Below are 22,109 nucleotides of genomic sequence, written 5' to 3'. Positions count from 1 at the left end.
GCTCACAACCCCCTCTGCGCTCCCCCCACTTGTGGCATGCGAGCCAAAAAAGGTTCGCCATCGCTGCTCTAGGCTGTGCTTTGAATACAGGTTTGGTTGAGTTCTCAGATGCCATGTGGTGAGTGGGTGAAGGCTAGTCATGCCTGAAGGGGAGCTGAGCAGAAGGGGAGAACTCTTTATTATGTAAAGGGACTGGCTTGGGCATCTTAATGGCCCATTGACAAAGGGGGATGGCCAGAAAGCTGCAGGGAACTACTCTGTCTTTTGAAAACATGTTTCTTCCTTTTCACATCCAGAGAAATATAATATTCTGCCATTTCAATATTTCCTAGGATATTTCAATCCTCTGGGAGAGGGCCGGGTGATAACTTTCCACACTATGTTCTGCTAGTTCTAATTGTTCACTTTAGATCTAACACACTAAATAAATAAATCAACAAATAGTCTTAAATTAACCACACAAAATGCAGAAAAATGAGCTCAGGTCCCTTGAAGTACAAATATACTTCAAGACAAATATTCCTATTTTAAATGTTTGCATTTTTAAAAGTTTGTGTTTTGTTTTATTATTCCCACAAATCATTTTTAGTTTTGGAGTCCTTGGTGCTCTCTGAGCTTGGTTGTTTTCTTGAAGATATTTCAATACTCAAACTAGATAACATCATCAGTGATGTTACCTAATTTGGGTAATGAAACATCTCTGCAAGAACTATTCAATTTTATCATTCAATAGTCCAGCGATAGCGAACCTTTTTTGGCTTGCGTGCCATAAGTGGGGGGAGCGCAGGGGTGTTGTACGCAGGCATGCCATGCCCATAATGCAATGCACGACTGGCTTGGCCTTCTTAATGGACCATTAACAAAGTGGGTGGGGGCAGGAAGCTATTCTGTCTTTAAAATATGTTTCTTCCTTTTCACATGCAAGGAAATATAAGATTCTGCCATTTCAATATTTTCTAGGAACATTTCCTGTTTTTTCTGGGAGAGGGCTGGGTGATAACTTTCCACAGTTCAATATTGATCTTGTTCTCAGATTGATACATTTTAGGACAATGGAGCCTACAATATAAATGATTTAGAGGAAAGATTTATTTATTTATTCATCACATTTTATAAGTGCTCATTATACACACATTGACAACCTGTTCAATATGATTTGTGTGTTACTTTTATGCATCCATTTTTTTAAAAAAAATCTTGCTGCGTTTGTACATCAATGTCATCAGGTCAATCATATCTACCTTTATTGTATTGCCTGAATTCAGATCATGTATGTTCTGCAAACAGATTCTGTAAACCATGAGTAAAGTATAGGTGGCCTTACACCACTTGCTAAAAGAATGCAAATGACCAGCTGTCAGCCAGGAGTATAAATCATTCCATTCCCCACCATCCAGTGAGAGTTGAAGAAGCTTCTTGGGTGAGAAGTGAAACGACTTCAAAGAAAAACCCAGAAAGTCCAGTTGCCTCTTGAAAAAAAAGCACCTTTGGGAACCCAAACATGTAGTTTTCTCCTCCCACCACTAGGAGATGCTGTGGGGGGAAGGGAACGACACCGCCTTTTAAGGAGGAAGAAGAAGGGCCACGCACCTGACGAAATGATAAGGGATCGTCGCGTGCACAACCGCAAGCCTATTTGGGCCGCGGGAAGAACTGAGGCTCAGGAATGGAAGATTGCGATCACGTGTCCTCTCGAGCCAGCCAATAGAGTCACGTATTGGAGGAAGACCTTGTCACGTGATCAGAGTCCCACCCCTCCGATTCTGTCCCCCCTCCCTCTCCTGGAAGGCGGATGTAGTGGTAAAGTGACAACAACGCTCACTTCCGCTTGGTTGAGGGGAGAGAGAGAGAGAGAGAGGTGGGAGGAACGAGGAACAAGCGAGCGAGCACGGAAGGAAGGATCGGCGGCTGTAGTCGCCGTGGTGGTGTCCCTCTTGTCGTCTAGCTCCCTCAGCGTAGCCAGGTAAGTCGATGCGGCCTGGGCTGGCCTTTCCTTTCCTTCCTGTCTCGGGTTGAGGGAGGAGAAGGAGGCCTTGCTCTTCTTTTAACTCCCCTGGCCTTTGGTGCGGCGGGGCCTCCTCTGAACGGACCGTTTGGCCATTTTCCCTTCCCTCCGGTTAACGCAGGAGCGCCCGTGGGCTCCCCGAGGGCTTCGCTTCAGGTAAGTTGCAGCGTTAGAGCGGCTACCGAAAGGGGCCTCGAAAGGCGTTAAGTTGAAGGGTCAGAAAGCTTCATGTCCACACCTGGCTAACAAACACACTGCGTTCCCTCAGAGAAGCTGCTTCTTCTGTGTATTAATTCGCCAGTAACGTGGGGAGGAAGCTGAGTGAGGAGGGCGATTGTTTTGCTGGCTAGTCGTGAGGCTCGTATAGGCCTTTCTAAAGCTTGTATGGTTAGACTTTTGCAGCAGTGACTTGGTTCAAAGCACCATCCTACACTTTTAGGTGTATAAGTAACTGGGATATTGCACTTTGTAAGGTATGGTGGCTCAGTTTATATTTATTTATTTTTATGTTATTTATTTGTCAACATACAGCTAACATGTATTAGTATAGACATGGACATTATCACATGAGATTGGTACAAATAGATGGATATAAATAAGTATAACATGGCCATGAATACATAAAATGAGTACATATCAATGGGGACAGTAGGCACCCTGGTGTGCTTATGCTCACCCCCTTAGGGAAATGGAGTTGGCTCCCAAACACTTCCTTTGTGCTGCCTTTAAGCACTTTGAGATTGCTGGTTCTGTGCAACGTGACTTCCTTTTGATTCTGGGGTTTGAAAATGTAAATCTTTGGGCTATTCAGAGGCCCAGTAATCTCATTTAGATTCTTAAGAAGCCCTAAAAGATGCTCATCCAAAAAAGAGGGTATTTATGATGTCCTCAGTAAAGGAAATAAATTATATCTGGGAATTTCCTGATATTGTGTCAAAGATGACGAAATCATGGAACACCACCACTTGCAGAACACAAAACCACATTCCTGAAGTTCGAGTATTAGACAAAGGTGTACATTGCTTGACCTTGCCATTCTGAATGTACAAATTGAAAAAAAATATTTTGGATGGGAAATGGAACATTTTTAGCATCGATCCAGAAGAGAAAATGTTGCCAAGTGTAATTTAATACTCCATAAAATAAGGATTATTTGGGTTCACACCATGTACAGTATTGTTATGCAGTGTATTGTACAAATCCATGGTATTAGGCAAATTCAGTAAATTATGGTTCTTTTAATTGGGGTAGAATATTGTGCAAATATGGTCTTCCTGTTGTGAAAAGTATATTTTAACATTCTGGCTATAGTTGAAAGTGATTTACTAAACGAAGTTTGTTCAAATTAGGTATTTTAGCAAGAAAGCTGGATTTTGGCTCTGAAATACAGGGCTGTCATATCTGGACCACAAAATTCCAGATAGCTGCTAAATAGCAGCAGAGATTGTTCTATATATCTCGTATATTTTGTAATTTGTCTGGATATTTTAAACCATGCTTTAACAGTTCTGGTGAAGTTCAGAGAAATTCTTTTTCACATTCTTCTGTAGTGTTTTTAAAATAACAGTTTTCTTTTGTAAGAGTAAACCTAGTTCTGAGTAGACTGAGAAAACCGGGAACATATATATATTTTCAAGAGACTTAACCATCTGGTATCTCTACATTATATATTTCAGCTTATTTAGAGAAGGGAGTGTATTTTAGAATCAGAGTTGGAAGAGACAATCAGATCTGCCCAGTGCAACCATTTGAATCACAGCATCCTGAATTGTCCAGCTTCGACTTGAGAGAACCTCACTCTTCTGGGCAATTTTATTCCATTATTGAGCTACTCTTACTATTAGAAAGGGTTTTTTTTTTGTCTGACATTCAATTGGAATCAGTGTTCTGTGACTTAAATCCACTTTTATCTATTCTTTAGTTTGGAATGAAAGTGAACAAATCTTGACTTTCTCATTGAAATCCTGCCACGAATGTAAGAATGCCATCCTCCTCAATTGTCTTTTTGCAAAAATAAAGACAGTATGCCAGCTTCTTCAACCTCTTTTTACAGGGTTTAGTTCTACTCCTCTAATAATCATTATTCTCTGCCTGAACCTGTTTCAATTTCTTTGAAACCTTTTTAAAGCATCATTCCCAAAATTGCACACACTTAAGATAGGCTTGACTAAAGTCAAATAAACTAGATCATTAGCCTCCAGTGATTTTGAAATTATCTTCAGCATCTTTTATTCCTTTCATATACAGCAATTATACTTAAGTTGAAACAGCCTAAAACTGCTTGCCAAGAACTGCTGGAACTTTATTGCAGGATATATTACACATGATCCTCAGTTACTGACCACTCATTCACAATTGTTCAAACTGTCAATGGAGATAAACAAGTGGTACTTACAACTGGTCCTTGAAGTTCCAGCCATTGCAGTGCCCCCACAGTCACGAAATTGCAGTTGGGGTGCTTGGCAACCAGCTCACATTTCCAACTGTTGCAATATCTTACAGTCATTTAATTGTGATTTGCAACCTTCCCTGCCCATAACCAGTCAATGGGGAAGCCAGCAGGAAGTCATAAGTGTCAAGCAGGAACAACCAGGCCCACACTTTAAGAATTGAATTAACTTTTATTGCTCAAGCTATACACAGGAATCTTCTCAGACTAACGGTTTGCACCTGGGTCAGACTGCATAAGATTTAACGGCATGGATTTCACCCTCTTGTGACCATAAGGATTCTAGACTAAATCCTCATTTGACTCCTTCCCCCCCACTTGGCTCGGCCAGTCTCCCTCCTACATACCGTATATACTTGAGTATAGGCCGACCCGAATATAAGCCGAGGCACCTAATTTTACCACAAAAAACTGGAAAAGTTATTGACTCGAGTATAAGCCTAGGGTGGGAAATGCAGCAGCTACCGGTAAATTTCAAAAATAAAAATAGATACCAATAATGTTTTTGAATATTTATTTCAAAGAAAAACAGTAAACTAGCGGTGTATTCAATGAAATACTTCACTCACCTCATGATGCTGATGTCCCGCTGTGATGATGATGTCCCGTGCAGCCGCGGGAGCGATGTCCCGCCTCCTATGACACACGGCACAGTGATTCCTATCATTGGATCACTGTACCAGAGGAGGTGGGACATCGCTATGTGGCTGCTTGCCATAACAAGGAGGAGGTGGGACATCGTTGCAGAGCGGCAGGAGGGGGAGGAAGGGGAATCGTAAGACAGCCCTGCATTACATTAGAACGTGAGGAGGGGGGATGGTGCGGTGCGCGCTGCGCGGCAAACTGACACAGAGGGAGGGGAAACTCACAGGGGCACTGGGCCATTCACGAGTGTCACCCAGCGGCATGGCCCCGCCCCTTTTTCTCCTCCATTTCGGGCAAATTTTTCACTGACTCGAGTATAAGCCGAGGCGGCTTTTTTCAGCCCAAAAAGTGGGCTGAAAAACTAGGCTTATACTCGAGTATATACAGTAAGTCATGGTCATATGAGCTCCTTTTTAAAGAACTTTCAGTGATTTGCTTAACAGTAGCAAGGAATTGCCATTGTCAAGTGGTGCAGTCACACAATGTGATTTACATCTGCATTGCTTAGAAACAAATTGATTGCAATTACTGTTATTAGGTGAGGGCTGTGTGCAATGGAATCTTGAAAGTTTCATAGAATTTTGTTCTCATCCCCTACTCCTTTTCATGGCCGAGTGCTGTTCACCGTTTCTTCTTCAGGGTTATCTTCATACTCTTCTACAATTATTGAACTGTTCTTATTGGGAGGACCCAGATTGTTGGGGGCAATATGCTGACTCTGTAAACTGCTTAGAGAGAGCTGTAAAAGCACTATGAAGTGGTATATAAGTCAGTGCTATTGCTATTGTTGATCACACCAGAAACTGTTTTTGTATAATTCAAAACCTTTATTCTGTGACTTTTGCAAAAATATTGTTTTTATGTGATACAGTGTTTGAAAAGTGCTATCATATCTCCCTAAGCCGTTTCTTTTAAATTCTAAGTATGTACCCAATTCTTTCAGTGTCTTCTGATAAAGGAAAACTAAAAGGGCAGATACCAGGAAATGATCCTTTCTTCATTAAACACAGTTTCTGGGTATATGATCATGCCTTTTGTACCTGGCACCTGTTCCAGTTTCTTTTTGTCCTTCTGAATTTTCTTTTGCTAGTATTGTTAGTAAGACATTTCCCCATTTCACATCCATGCATTTGATTTTTAAACCAAACAACCCTGGACTTGTCTCTCTTAAAATTCATGGTAACAGTGTAATTGTTTTATTTTATTTGAATTTTATTTTATTATAACAATCTTGTTTCTGCTGATTTCTTATGCATTCCTTGCACCTTTCAGCTTTCCTGCTAATATTTTTCTATATTTTAGTACCCATCTCCTTAAGCAAAAGGATGCTGCCTACTTTTTAAGAATATAAGCCAGAGGGCAGTTGATCCTGCTTAACTGTGTGCTCTTTGAATTACATGGGATTTTGTCAGCTAATCAGTTAGCTAATGAGAAGAATGGTATAAGATTTAGGAATAGTTTTCTTAGTTGTCTTTTGTCAATCATTGGAAAAATAAAAATATGTTCTAGAACAGCGATCCCCAACCTTTTCATCTTGGCGCCCTGGTGTATGTGTGAGGGAGAGTAGGGGGTGTACATGTCCTCCACTTGTGTGAATGGAGGCGGAGGGTACTTAAGCTCACACACAAAGTTCCACTCGTGTGAGCCTAACTTCCCTATGTGCGCTTGTTCATTGCTCGCGCGGCCTGGTTTTGAACAAGCCATGGCCCGATATGGGCCACGGCCCAGTGGTTGGGGACCTCTGTTCTAGGAGTTCTGATTACATCAGAGGTTTTTGTGGTTGTTAGATATGGTGCCACTTTGATCTGAGCAAAATCATTATTTATGCTGGCTGGAGAATTCTGGGAGTTGAAGTCCACAAGTCTTAAAGTTGCCAAGTTTGGAGACCCCTGCTTTAAGGGATCTATAGGACATTGGACTTTCAAGGGGAAAAATGGAGGACTGAAGACAGCTTTGTTTTTAGTGGAGCCAATAATCGCAGCAGAACAAGGTGCCAGCAACCAGATTGACATTTTGAAATTCCTCTCTGGATAAAGATGAGGTCCTGGCATTTCCCACAAGTACTCCACACAGAAGCACCCTGTGAAGAGACCCTAAAACAGCAGCCTCTGGCAAATTTATTGCTCTCAAAACTAAGGGAAAATTAGCTTTGCCTAAGCTCTGCTTTGGAACCTTCAAATGGACTTTGTGTTTACCCACTTTTCTGGAAATTGCTTGTTAGCTTTTTTTTTTTTTAATATTGAGAACTTCAGAACAACAGGTTTCATTACAATGGGTGATTCTCCTTCATTCCTCAGCTAAAGAAATTCCATATGCATTTAAGGACTTAACTTTCTTTTTACTTTGAAACAAAGAGCAAAAGGGTGATTAAACAGTAATGTTTGGAAAATTATAAACAAACTGAGGGCCATATGGATAGGAAATAAGTTATTTAAATTAATTATAAGACTCCTTCCTGTGGGCTATTTAAAATCCCATTAAATATTTACGAAGATTTTGAATCTAAAAGGTAAGAAATCTTCCTATGGGAATTTTATTTTTATTTTTAAATTTTTCCTCTCTGTACTTTTTCTTTTATATTTTGCTTAGTTTGTATTTGTTATCTCTATATCCGCCAATTTTAATATAATGTATTAAAATAAGGTGTTTAAAGAACATTAATTGTATAGTGTGTTAAAGATTGTGTTTAAGTGTTTAATACGTTTAATAGAACTGAGCTACTTGTGGGATTGTCTTCTCCCAAGAACACCTGCCTATCCCACAGACTCCCATAGGTCAGGCATGTTCCAGGTTCCCACATTTAAACATTAATCATCTTATCGAAATTAGGAAACATGTTTCCAATGGCTGCCCTTGTATGCTGGAACAATCTACCTCTAATATATGAACTCTATTTGCCTTTAGGAAAGCCGTTTTAAAAGCCTCTTTTTCATAATGAAATAATCAAGAGATTCCACTAAACACCATTCAAGTGCCAATAGGATGGTTTTTAGTGGAATCTCTTTTGGTTATTTCATTGTCAGGTTTGGCTGCCATTTTATATGCTACAATGTAGTAAATTGCTCTTTTTTAAAATGTTGCATTTAATGTTGTTACTGTATACTTTAGTTTACACTAACTACAATGTAGAATCTCAGTTTGAGTTGGGTGGCCTTACAAATGCATGAAATAAATAAGTAAAATGTTTTGTATTGATATAAGCCACCTTGAGTCGCCATGTGTGAATAGGAGGCAATGTACATTTTTTAAAATAAATAAATAAATATATAAAATAAAATAGTATCGATATTGAAACAGATATTTTAAAGAGATAATTGGTTCCATCAATTGAGAGAATTCAGTTTATGGTCATTATACTGTCTTCACATGTTTGTATAACCTTGCCTAATGCAAGCTGTTCCTTCAGATTCCTGTTACATTCTGCCATAAAATAGTATATTCAGAGAAATTATGCAGGCAGTATAGTATGATGGCTCTCCATATACCTCTTGATCCGTTACTTGAGTTTCAGTGTTGCTGTCTTCTCAGAGGGTATAGTTTCTAGGCTTCCTCCTGAGGGTGAGATGAGCAAGAACTTTTGTGCCACTTTTGGTCACAGCTAAATCTAACCTAGGTTTAATAAGCAGCAAGCAAGAACTATCTGGTTATATTTATCTTTCCCCATTCCTAGTTTAGGTGTGGTGCCAACAATGATGATTAGTAGAGTAGCAGCTATTGCCGCTGAAAAATTTCTATTTTTAGCTTTTCTATAACTGTGTAGCAAAGGTTTTTTTTTTTTTTTTTGCCAGCATGTGTTCTTTTAGAATGATACAATTGAGGCCATTGGTTTCTTCTTTCAGCAGAGGAAGCCAAAGCCAGATTTGGTAGAATTCCCAAGTGCATATTGAAATTGGGGAGGGAGGAGTTTCTCTCATGCCGAAAATGACAGAAGCAGTTACTGCTTCTGTCATTACTGACTAACCTTGATATTTGACATATGGTTTGTGTGGCTGAATTGCAGGTAGTCTTCAAACTCCTACCACAATTGGAACCGGAATCTTCACTGCTAAGTCATGCAGCCATTAAATGAGCATGCCTGATTTTATGACATTTTTTGCAAGAGTCATTAAGTGAATCCAGCTTTCCCATTGACTTTGCCAAAGCTCTTTGAGAAGATCACAAATGGTGATCACATGACCCTGGGTCTTGGCAACCATCATAAGGACCAGTCATAAGTCACTTTTCCAGCACCATTTTAACATTGAACAGATTAAATTAATGGTTGTAAGTCGAGACCTACCTGTAATACATTTGAGATTTAATAACTAAAGTTGGGAAAATGTGAATAATGCCAGCTGCAATAAAGATATCTGAGGACAACATTTTTCGGTGAGGGCCCTTCTTTATGTGTGTTTCATTATGCCATCAATTTATGTTAGCTCAGAGGCTTGATACAGGCAGGCAGATCTTTGAGTTGGAGAGCCATTCAGGGAGATCAAAACAGAATGTTTGATGGTTCTCCAAAACAGGTTTTGGAGACATCCGGCGGGTTATGCTAATGTTTCATGTCCCACTTTATTGCTCACTTAAGAAAATGGAATCTCCATTGAACAGGCAAAATTCTTGTGTTTGGCAGACGAAGGTTCGTTCTTTGACAAGCTCTTTCTTTTCCTCTTTTATCAAGTTTTGTCATGACCTCCAACTTCAGTCAGAATCCTTCACCTAAGCTCTAAAGTGATATCTCTCTGTGTTTTATTGTGGCTATGGTCTTTGTTCCTAAATTGTAGTCTATGCATGTTTCTTTAAAGGCAGACTTAAAGATATGTATCTCAGGAGTTCCAAATAGAGCCTGCAATCAGACCAAGAAATTTTATTTTATTTTTGTATACTGCAGCCAGTAATTTATTTAATTATTGTTTTTCTTTTTCAGGAAAAATGTTAGCTGCTGATGAATTTTCGGTGAGTGGTTCGTTCTGTCAGCCTCATAGAGTGTAAACAGTTTGTAATAAGAAATGAAAAGAATTGAGATGTTTTTTATGGAAAAGTCTCACTAGTATGTTAAATAGGTGAAAAGTAAGTTTTTATGAGTTTTCATAAAGTGAGTTTTTATAAGCACTAAATAAGCAAGGATGTACCCAAGATGGAAAATATGCTTTGTTTTGAATCAGAAACAAATCATCACATTTTGGAAATTCTGCTGAAGCTGTAGGTCAGCTTAGTGCAAAGAAAATTTGGAATACAAGTAGTCCTTGGTTAATGGCTACTTATTCAGGTAATCAAAAGAGTAATAGATTGATTCCTCAACACACCACACACACACACACCCTTTCCAACATCTATCCTTCTGTCTCCTTCCCTGTCCCCTCCACATAGATTTATTTATTTATATTTCCTATTTCTGAACCGCCCATCTCCCTCAGTAGATGCTACTGATGTTCCAGCACAGTATACAGTATCCCACCAACTTGCCTTTCTGGCTCACCTCTGAACTTCTCATTGCCTTCCATCCCTGCCTTCAGCCACTGCTGCCACTGAACTAGCCTATGTAGCTGTTCCTTACTGAGATGGTTTCAGGCTCCCAGCCTGGCATATTCCACAGGCCTGTTCATATACACACCTCCACATACACATATTGTTCCTCTTTCATTGTCTCCAATTTAAATAGTAGATAAGTAAGACGTTATCATTGGTCAGGCATTGGTCACAGGATCCCACTGGTATTTTGTTTTCCCAGCTGGCCGATGCTCTACCAGAGAGTTCTCCTGCCAAGAATTCCTCAGTGGGCAATACGAAGCCACCTCAACAGCCCAGCCAGCCTCCACAAGCCTGGCCAACCTCCAGTCCCTGGAATAACGCACCAAGTGCTCCTCCTGCAGCTCCAGCTGGTTTGCCTCCTAACTCATCGACTTCCAACGTGCCTTTTGGACCGCCACCAACAGGAATGTATCCTTCCCTCCCACCTGGGGCACCAGTTCCTTTTCCTCCTCCTGGTTCTACTTGTCCTCCAGGTGCTCCATATCCACCCCCTGGTCCTGCCCCACCAGGGCAATATCCACCACCAAGCATGCCCTTTCCAGAGATGCCACGGCCATATGGGGGTCCCACCGAACCAGGGGCTCCCCCTGCTGCTGTTGGAGCATGGGGATCCATGCCCACTGGAGGGTGGGGAGCCTCAGTTGGGGGACAGTATCCTGCACCTAGCGTGCCATATCCACCTCCAGGGCCATATTCCACTCCCACTCAGACACCAGGGGCTGCTCCTACAGTGCCATGGGGAGCTGTCCCCCCAGGACCGTGGGGACCTTCGCCTCCTTCCCCATTTCCTCCACCAACAGGATCCTATCCAGCTCCAGGGTTGTACCCAACGCCACCTAATCCTTACCAAGTGCCACCTGCGCCTGCTGGAGCACCATCCATACCTGGTGGCCCTCATGTAAGTAAGGCTTTTCTCAGTTATGGTGTAGCTAAACTTAAGATAATTGGTCCTACCATCAGATTTAGCAAATCTTAAATCATGAGGATATTACATTCATCCCCTTGGGAAAAGAATAATTATAGGGCACTGTATAAACATAATGTTTAAAATAAATTATTTAAAATAAAGTATTAATCTCATTGCATCTGTACCAACAATAACTTACTCAAGCCTTTCCTACTATATACCGTATATACTCGAGTATAGGTCGATCCGAATATAAGCCGAGGCACCTAATTTTACCACAAAAAACTGGAAAAGTTATTGACTCGAGTATAAGCCTAGGGTGGGAAATGCAGCAGCTACCGGTAAATTTCAAAAATAAAAATAGATACCAATAATGTTTTTGAATATTTAATTCAAAGAAAAACAGTAAACTAGCTCTGTAAGTGGAAAAGAGGGTCAATAAAAACAATATGGTATCAACAATAACTTTAAAAGTACAAAAACCTTAGCTCATTCAGCAACCAAGCTAAAACACGAGTTAAAATCCTTCAAAACTCATAGGCTCATAATATACATTCTACCAGTGTCCTGCCTGTGCCCATTGAATATACAGCCTGTCCTGTGTCCATTAATTACAGCCTGCCATTGCCCATTGAATAACATATACAGCCTGCCTGTGCCCATTAAATATACAGTAGCCATTGTAAAAATTTGCTCTGGATAACAAATTATTATCACACAATACCGGTGTATTCAATGAAATACTTCACTCACCTCATCTCCATGCAGTTTAAATTCATCTCCCTGGAACACTAAGTTCTCTTTTTATTTGCTAAACTGTTGGACTCCTACAGTAGCATGCAGCTTCATTTTCAGACTTTGCTCTATTGAATGATGCCAAATAAAACTTAAAAAAGAGGAGATTTCTGCAAAGTTTGTCCAAATGTATGCATGTACAACATACCTGTGTTAAAAATTCTTCTCTGACACACACACACACACACACACACACACACACACACACACACACACACACTTATTTCTTGGTTATCCCAAAGGGCCACAAAAGCATCCCATTGCCACTGTTGCTTTCAGCATGTTACATTCCACCATGGATATCTTTAAAGAAAGAATTTGAAACTAATAAAGGATGTGCTGTCCAATTTCTTAAATGAATTATATTTGGTGTAAATAAAATGAACCCTGAAACAATTACGTTGGCCATTGATGTGTTTGACCCTTCCCTTGGGCTCAGCTTGGTCATCTCCTACAGCTATCAGTCTTTTGCATACGTGGATACCAAAAGAACAGTTTACAGATAATCCTTATTTAGTGAACATAACTGGGACTAGTATCTTGGTCATTAAATGGTTGTTAAATGAAACTGTGACTGGGCTGAGGATCCTATTCAGTTTTCCTTTGCTTTACAGGTCTTTTTCACCATCATTATAGCTGCAAACAAAACAATCACTAAACAAGGCAGCAGATACAAGGGGGTAATTCAGTCCACCTCATCCCTTTGTAAAACACCCCCCACCCCCAGCCGCTCTGTGAAACACCCCCCACCCCCAGCCGCTCCTCAGCCCCACCCGTTCCCAGACACCTGATGAGTCAGCACTACTTTCCCAGATGGGGACAGCGCACCCAACGCTTAGGTAGTCCGAGAAGAAGCAGGGAAGGGCCCCACTTCTTCTTCTTTCCACCCCACCTCCGCAGAAGGAAAACTCAAAGCATCACGGCGATCCCGGGAAAAAGAGGCGAGCCGGGGAGCGGCGGCATTTCTCTCTCTCTCCCTCTCCCTCTCTTTGCCGCGACCTGCTGCCGGCGGGCAACAAGGACGGCCACCCACGCCGCAGATCCATGTCCAGCAGGGAGGAGGAGGAGGGAAACCCACCCACCTGTCAGCCACGGGAGAAAGGAAGTCGGCGAGCGGAGGAAAAGACGGGGGAAAAGGAAGCTCGGCGGGTGAAATGCGGTCCCCGCCAGGATCTCACCTCGCCCTCTTAGCCTCCCCACCCTTGACACACATGCACGCACACGCACCCTCCGCCTAGCCCGCCAGAACATTCCCGGGTGGGAACAGCCGGGGGTGGGGGGAAGAGAGAGAGAGAGAGACGCGATCGCGTTCCCGGCAGTCCAGAGCAGGAGGCGCTTTTTTCCAAAAATAAACACCGTGGATCATCTATCTCAGTGTTTCTCCACCTTGGAGACTTGAAAGTGTGTGGACTTCAACTCCCAGAATTCTGGGAGTTGAAGTCCACATATTTTCAAGTCTTCAAGGTGGAGAAACACTGATCTATCTAATTAATATAATTAGTTATAATTAGTTGGGAGGGAAAAGCGCTTGGTGCAAAGAAGGACTTTCTTTCAACCAGCGGAACCCCCTGGCGCAATCGGGCTGCGATTGGCGGCCGTCCTTGCTACAATCCGCGCCGAGCTCTGATGAGGGGGAAATTAGATTCCGGCTGATGCGGCAGGGGCTGCGCTGGTGGGGACGGGTGGAGGGGATGGGACTTGGAGTCCTACCATCTTGGCGAGTGGGGAGTCTCATCCCACCCCGCCCCGCCCGTCCCCGCCAGCGCAGCCAGGCTGCGATCGGCGGCCGTCCTTGCTACAATCCGCGCCGCCCGCCTCATCAATGGGGTAAAGTCCTTACGTCCAGCTCTGATGTGGGCGTAAGAAAAGTCCTCTCTTTCCCCCTCATCAGAACACAAGCCCGGGAAGCGAGTGGAAGTTCTCTGCGCGACTGAAACGGAAGCCACGGCAGGAGAGTGAGGCTGCTGCCGGCCATTTCACCTCGCGCAGAGAACTTCCACTGGGTCCCGAAATGGAGGAGAAAAAGGGGCGCCCCTTTTTCTCCTCCATTTGGGCAAATTTTTCACTGACTCGAGTATAAGCCGAGGCAGCTTTTTTCAGCCCAAAAAGTGGGCTGAAAAACTCGGCCTATACTCGAGTATATACGGTAAGTGTAGTAAAGCTCAGTTAGTTCGCAATAATACCTTTTGTTAATAAAATGTCATGTAAATACTCTTGGTATTGATAGTTCTGCCCACTGTCTAGGTAAAATTGCAAGCACAAATTCTTTGTGCAGTTGACTGTAACCCTTAGCGTTTGTATGTAAAATATCTGTTGGTTTAGGGAAAAAGTGGAAAAAGATCCAGCACAACTCTTGTTGATGAGAAGGTTGGGATTTCCATACTGATTCTAGTCTCTTCACATGGTGTGTTATCTGGCAAGGAGAGAGTGTATTCCACAGAGAATGCCACTCTATGAGACAGTGGCATTCTCTAGCCAATAGATGCCATTTGAAAGCATGCCATTTTATTGGCTTAGTATAGGTAGTCCTTGATCTACAGCCACAATTGAGCCCAACATTTCCATTGCTGAACAACACAGTTGTTTACTAAACGAATGATTGTAAGTCGATGAGTACCTGTGCCAATTTTCCACAAGCCATTCTGTCACAAGGGAGGTGTGGTGGCTCAGCAGTTAAGATGCTGGGCTTGTCAGCTGGAAAGCTGGCAGCCCAGGTTCGAGACCCAAGTACCACATGACAGGGGTAAGCTCCCGCCATCTCCTCAACTCCTGCCAATCTAGCAGTTCGAAAGCATGCAAAAGTGAGTAGATAAATAGGTATCACTTTGGTGGGAAGGTAACAGTGCCCCATGACATCATGCAGCGGAAATGTCTCTGGATAACACTGGCTCAATGACCTTGAAACAGAGATGAGCACCACCATCTATAGTCAGCAACAACTACCAGGTGGTTCATGTAAAATGGCAATACATATCTGACAAATTCTAACTTTTCTGTTTCATTATTTTTAACTAAAAATATTTGCTCTTGGAACAATAGAAACTGATTGTTTTCATGTTTATCTCTTTTTTCAGCCCTACCGTTGAACTTGTGGCAGGCTGATGAGGTACTGCCTCCCTACCTATTTACACAGAAAAGTTTTTAGTAATCTTTTGGAGTTTTGAAGAGCCTACCTGTGTTCTGCCAGCCCATTTGTGGTGTGAGGGAGCACTCCTCCAACGCTTATTTTGTGTGAGATGGATTAGGATAAACAAGTTGACTGCCCCAGCTCTCTAATCCTTACTCTAGTCAAGATTTTATCAAGTGACATTAGCCTAATGAGTAAGGACTAACCCTGGATCAATACTACAACTGTTTCTTAATTGCGGATTTAGAGGATTGACCTGATTGACCGACCACATCTTAATTTAAATAATTTCAGTTATCTGGAGAAGCTTCTGAAGAAATGAGCTAGACACCTTTCATCAAATTGAAGAGAAGCAAAGAACATTAATTTAAAGCAGTTCTCAGTATCGGACTTGATTTGTTCTATTTGAGAAACCTTTGAAGAGATGAACATTTGATTGATGCTTAGTTCATACAACAGACAACCTTGGGGAGCATCAGTTTGGCTTAGATGTTCAGGTAGTTCAAATAGATATTTCTGACATGAAGTTTTCCAGCTCTTTTAGCCGCCATATTTGTTGTGAGCCATCTAAAAATAATCTGCTTTTGAGTCTGAAGCTAAAACATTTTGGCTTGAGTTTGAGCGAGCCTCAAAACCATTCAAAAAGTTTTGTGTGCTTCACTTCTGCAAAGCAAAATTTATTTTAAAAAGTTCTTGCAAGAAGTGGTGGGAATGTAATCTGTATAATCTCTGGCAGCTCCAGAATCTTTGAAAATTAATTTGGAAACTTTACTTTCATGTGAACATCTGGTCTCGGGATAACAAACCAAACAGGAAAGTTTCTGAGGATGTCTCTTAATGCTCATGATTAGATTATTGCAATGTAATTAGTTAAAATGTACTTGATGAATATTGACAGTAGATGCAACAATTTAGATGTACAGTTTTCTCACTTCAGTTTTGGGATGAACACCAAAAAGCCAATCCCTTGTGGAATTTCCCATGGAGGAAATACGTTGGACTAATTTATCACAGTTCACAAAGAATGCAACATTTCATCACTGTCTTACTGATAAGTCCATATTCTAACAGTTGACAACTTCCTTCTGTGGTTTCCAGAAGTTTGCTTAACACAGGTGTCTAGCATTTATCATGAATTGGCTTATTTCCAAGCTTTCTTTAGAAAAAAACATTGCAGGAGAGATTTTTAGGGAATCCATATTCTTTCTAAGAAATAATGGACTATCTTAATTTAGTAAGAATGGATACAACTTAGGCATGTGTCCTATAGTGTTTGTGGAAATATTTATTTCCTCAAATCAAATGAATTTGAAAAGGCTCATTGTCTTCCCCATCCCTTCTTGTCCTAGTTTAGTAAGCATTTCCCACCCCCCACCCACATTGGTTCATGTTATCTTCCTGTCTCTCCTCAATGGTCAGTTTCTCTTGAAGAATATTGCATCTTCCCATTAGCTTTAAACCACAGAAATTTGTATGGGTGATGGGTTTAGCATTCCAGTGATCTTTGGCAATATCAGATAATTTAACTTAATGGTGGGAACTGCAGCTTGGCAAGTTTCACAAGTAAGCTAAATTATTAGTTATTTTCAGGTAGCATTGATTAAGAGCTCCAGTGCTAATGAACTTTGAAGTGACATCCCATTTAACTTTGTATTATCTAAAGCAGTTATTTGAGGATAGGTGTGTTTTTCTTCATTGTAGGGGCATCCCATTTTCTCATTTTGAGTACACGGTTGATAAACGTGTCTGTCTCTGATGACATCATCTTCCTCTATATGTTCCAGCTTGCACTGCATGGTTGGCTTTAAAAAGGAATCCTCTATAATGTAGGAATATTAAAGCGAAATATTGAGACGTTTCGATCGTGGAAAGATACTAAGAAGCTTTGTCAGAATTCCAGTTCAGATTTGAAAAATTTAGATATTTCCTATGTTGGCTTACAGTGAGGGAGACTAAATATGACTGACAATAAAAGTATATAAGTTTGTGATACTTGGCAGAACACTCTTGAGGTGAATGCAATTATATGAAATAAGAAATGTGGATCAAAATATAGAATAGGTTAGTATTAATTCTTCTGTGTTCTGCCTACTCTATAGAAATATTAAATTTTACAAACCCCTGAAGAATGCTGAAAGATGCTTTGCAAAGTTTTTCTCCGATGACAGAATTTTTTTTTTTTTGCTAAATCTTAAAATCAAGCTCATTGAATAGATTTGCCCTAATACATGTTGATTTCTCCCCATCCTAAATCCAAATGATAAAGACACGATTTTGTGTTACTAGCTATCAGTGCAACCCCAATACAAACCTACTCAGAAGGAAGTCCTATTACCTTCAGTGACTTTTATGTAAGCGGTTCTAGGGTTGCAGCTATGTCAGACTGGGGCCCTGCTTAAACTAGAAGTAAAAGCATTTCGGCAGGACTTCCTCCATGTTATATCGGCTGGTGGGATTGGCTGAGATTCTGGGCCGTGCACCTGAGAAAGGTGGTCAGCCATTGCTCCAAATAAGGGATTGTGGCATAAGAAAACTAACTCAGCATTTTATATAGTTATAAAACTCTAAATGTTACCTGTGCATATTATTCAGATTCTGCTGCGTAAGGGTTAGGAAGGCAGGAAAGACCCCATTGATAGGCCTGCAGCAGCATTTGTGCTATCCTTCATTGCTGGAAGTTTTGCGAGCAGCTGCTTGCTTGATTTTTCTTGTGCATAATTCCACATTCATTGCCTTGGCCCCCTTTCCACAAAAATACTCCACAAACGCCTTTTCTGCCTACAAAAGACTCTGTCAGCCTTTAATTTCCCTTTGAAGCATCACTTAGATGCTGGAGGCAAAGAGGGACTGTAAGAAACTGCAGAGGCAGCAAAACAATGACATGCAGCTGACACAGTTCTGTCCTTGTATCGACATTTGAGGCTAGCCTGTAAGTTGCATATGAGTGTGATGACAGCATCCTGTGCACGTTATTTGCCTTTCCACGCCCCTATAACCTTGCTGGAAATCCTTTAGTGTATTGTCCAAGAGAATATATCTACGTAGGAAGAAAGGAGAAGATACAATCAGATTTTAAAAACGTGCAAGCTCTGATTCAAAACCCAACTAAAACAAAGCTTGCAAGTCTTGATGGGGGTTCAGCATCTCTGCTTATCTTATTCCTTCGTGTTAAGAAATTTTTTCCTTGCCATATGGAGATACTATTCCTCCAACAATGGAAGAAGACTCCCTTTCAGAAAGCAATTGTAGTTTGACGCTGTGTAGTAAAACCTTTTTAACCCTTCTGTCTCATGTGTGAGTGATTTGGGGCATGATGCTTGTTATGCAATGAAATTTGTATTGTTTCTCTATTGTGTTCCTTGTGAGCTAAAACTGCTGAGAAGTTTGGGGTGGGTTGTTTGGCTTGTGTTTCTGGGATGTTTATTTAACTGCTTTTGTTTATGACATGGAATTATTAAGCAATCACACTTTTGAAGTATAGACCATATCACCTGCTGCTGTATTTTTTTCTTTATAGATGACAAATATTTGCTGTATGATGGTAGCGAAGAGGCTTTAAATACAGGATTTGATATTTTTTGAAAACGGTGTTACTTTTTGTATACACTTACACATTTAGCATATTTCAAGATGACATTGTACACACAGTATACTTCATAAAACTTTTATTTCAACTACTTGCCTCTATAACAAGGGCTTTTACTTACAAAGCAATTTTAATATACTTTGTTGACACATCACAAAAGATTCTCGGTAATTTATTTTGATTAGATGCTAAGAGAATTGTAAGATCTTTACTACCCCTCTTACTTTAATTCATTATGTTTCAGAGGGTAGAGGAGACAGAGATGGATAATAAGAGCATCCAATTCAAATTGACAAATGCAGTTTTCCCAATTCAGTAAAAGATGTAACTTTGGACTATAAAATGGGGGAACACCAAAACATTTGAAGCTGTTTTAGTTTTTGACAGCTCAAGGACAAATAATAGATCCTTTAGAGAAAATTATTTAGCAAAATTTCATGGGTGTTTCTACTGTTTCTAGAAATAGTCTCTCTATACTACATCTTTTTAGGGAAGAAATAATGGGAATAAATTCAGTTCCAGATTATCTCTCAATCCTATAGTAAATTTATGATGCACCAATACAAAAAAAAATTGAAACACTTTCTCTGACCCCTAACAATTAAAGTTTCTATTAAAGATTAAGAAGTGGGCTATGCCCTGAACAGTTCTGGAAATTGCTGACCCTCTCTGGGATGACATGATCTGGATCAGTGAATTTGCATACTGTAGAGTAACTCTTAAATCAGAATATGGAATATAAGCTGAGTGAAAAAGAAATCTCTTGAATTAGTCATAATCTGATCCCACAAGTTCTCATAGAAAAGAGGGATCAGGATGAGTCAGAACCAGCATTCAGGAAAGGTAAAGCCCATGCCTCTCCCAAGGCAAGATACCCTGACCTTAACTGAGGCTCTCCTCCACCCAGCTCCACCAAAGCATCAGCATTAAAGTGGCAGCAACCAAAAGCACAATGTTGATGGCCTTCAGCCAACTAGAGTCAGTAGAGTTAATCTCGAAGAAGGCCAGGGCATATGAGAAACGGCTGTGCTTGCCTGGAGTTTGAAGCTGAGGCTGTTTAGGAAACAACAGGCAGAGGCACTTTTTGAATATTGGAAATATTTCACTGACTTTCTGAAATGACCTTTGAGCAGTCTCAGACCACTGCCTGCTTGGTATGTCTAACATATGCAAAGTAGGTCATAAATGTGGATTTATGACGAGGGACAGGCCTGATAATTTGACATTTCTGTCAATAACAGACAAGCATCTCTGGGAAGCCTGAACCTGCAGGATGAAAAAATGCTGTGGAGACAGACCTATGCTGTGAACCCCACCTGCCAGGATTTATAATAGCATCCTGGTTTTAATTGGTACATTATTTATTCTATGTGTAGTACAAGACTTATTTCTCCCGCACAAAAGCAAACTTAAGGATAGTTGGACTAAGCGTGATTGGCCTAACATCCCCCAATGAGTTTCTATGTTTAATGGTGGACTCAAGTAGCATCTCAACATCAGTAGCATATAGAACAAAAGTAATTAGGAGTCCTGTGCACATCAGTTCTAGAAAGCAGCGCTCCTTACACTTGAATTACTAAAATCAAGCCAACAATTTAAAATACATCAGATGTGCTAAAATAGGCTAAATAATGTTCTATAGATTCCAGTTCTATCATATGTCTAACAATGTTTTACTGTTATTTATTGCTCACGTTTATATCATTCCACAATCCAACAGGACTCTTGATGATTTTACAGGAATATATGAACCATTTAAATATCCACAGTCCATTTAACAATCCTTAATAAAATGCAAAGAAATGGGCATCTTTGGAAGGATGTTTTTAACTGTTTCTAGGGGGCAGTTAAATCTGGAGTTGATGTAAAATGTACGAAGACGCTATTCCAGAGGATTGGTGCTGCTGTAGAAAAGCAGTACTTCCAAATTTCCCAAAAGCAAATTCTCTGCCCTTCCTGAAACCGAGGAGCCACCAGATACTTTCTCCCACAAGACCAAATTGATCAGGGCCAGTTCCAGTGGGCAAATGGTCATGAAGGTAACCTGGGCCAAGCAGCAAAAGGTTTTATAAGTTAAAGACGGCTTTTAAAATCCTCCAGGAGTCCAGAGGGAGGCAATCCAGGGGTAGGTATCCCCATAGTAAGTATGGGATATCTGCTCCCGCCAGCAAGTATAGAATAATATGGTGTGATTCTGGGTGGTCTTTAAAGGCAGCCCCATGGGAAATGCATTGCAACAATCCAGGAATAATCTAGTAGCGTTACATCCATGAATTTATAGTACTCTCTACAAACCTCAACTGATTAATATAAATCCACAGGTAGATCTTGGCTTAAGATCACAGTTGGGACCAGAATTAACATTGCTAGGCAAGGTGAGTGAGTCATGCCTGATTTTGTAACCCTTTTTTGCCATGTTTATTAAGAATCACAGTAATTATAAAATGAACCAATGCGGTCATTAAATGAATTAAATGCAGTCATTAAATGAATTCAACTCCCCCCTGCAGCCATATTTTCTGATGGATCTCAGGCCTGTCACACTTTCTATTATTCTATTATGCATTTTCTATTGTGGGAAAATGGGAGGGGGAATTGTACGGAGTTAGCGATATGTAGCCATAACAAAATTCTTTCTAGAAAGCCAAGGTCATCCTTTGTCTTTGCACCTCTGCACCTGATCAGAACTGGATTGGTGGAAGCTGACAGCATGGCAGCGGAAGATTGGACCATGTGACGGACTTGTGGGTGTGGGGGCAAGATCTTGAACTTTCAACTGGCTGGGAAGCCTTCAGATTCGGGTTTTCCCAGATGTACCAACCTGATTCTCTTAATAAATTAGAACTTTGAGCAGTACTTTGCCTTGGACTCTGATTTACTTTTGGAAGCTGTTTGGAACCCTGACACCCCCATTGACTGCTTGTTTGAAGCTGGCTGAGAAGGTTGCAAATGGTAATCATATGACCCTGGAATGCTGCCACTGTTGCCAGCTGCCAAGCAGCTGAATTTAATCACATGATCATGTGGGTGTTGCAATAGTCTATGACTTTGTAAGTAACTTTTCAGTGTAACGTGCGGTTT

General features: G+C 40.9%; 1 protein-coding gene across 1 annotated transcript; it reads left to right on the top strand.

Moving 5' to 3' along the window:
- Positions 1–1,788: 1,788 nt before the first annotated feature.
- On the top strand, positions 1,789–19,418 carry MAPK1IP1L (mitogen-activated protein kinase 1 interacting protein 1 like). The gene is made up of 4 exons (XM_032236411.1): positions 1,789–1,963; positions 10,009–10,037; positions 10,813–11,511; positions 15,390–19,418. The coding sequence occupies exons 2-4, from the start codon at positions 10,014–10,016 to the stop codon at positions 15,399–15,401; spliced, it is 735 nt and encodes a 244-aa protein (XP_032092302.1). The 5' UTR covers positions 1,789–1,963; positions 10,009–10,013; the 3' UTR covers positions 15,402–19,418.
- Positions 19,419–22,109: the final 2,691 nt, after the last annotated feature.

Source organism: Thamnophis elegans, chromosome 1, assembly GCF_009769535.1.
Source record: "Thamnophis elegans isolate rThaEle1 chromosome 1, rThaEle1.pri, whole genome shotgun sequence".
NCBI lineage: Eukaryota > Metazoa > Chordata > Lepidosauria > Squamata > Colubridae > Thamnophis > Thamnophis elegans.
Note: the sequence above shows the minus strand (reverse complement) of the source record. Positions and strands in the feature narration are given on the sequence as shown.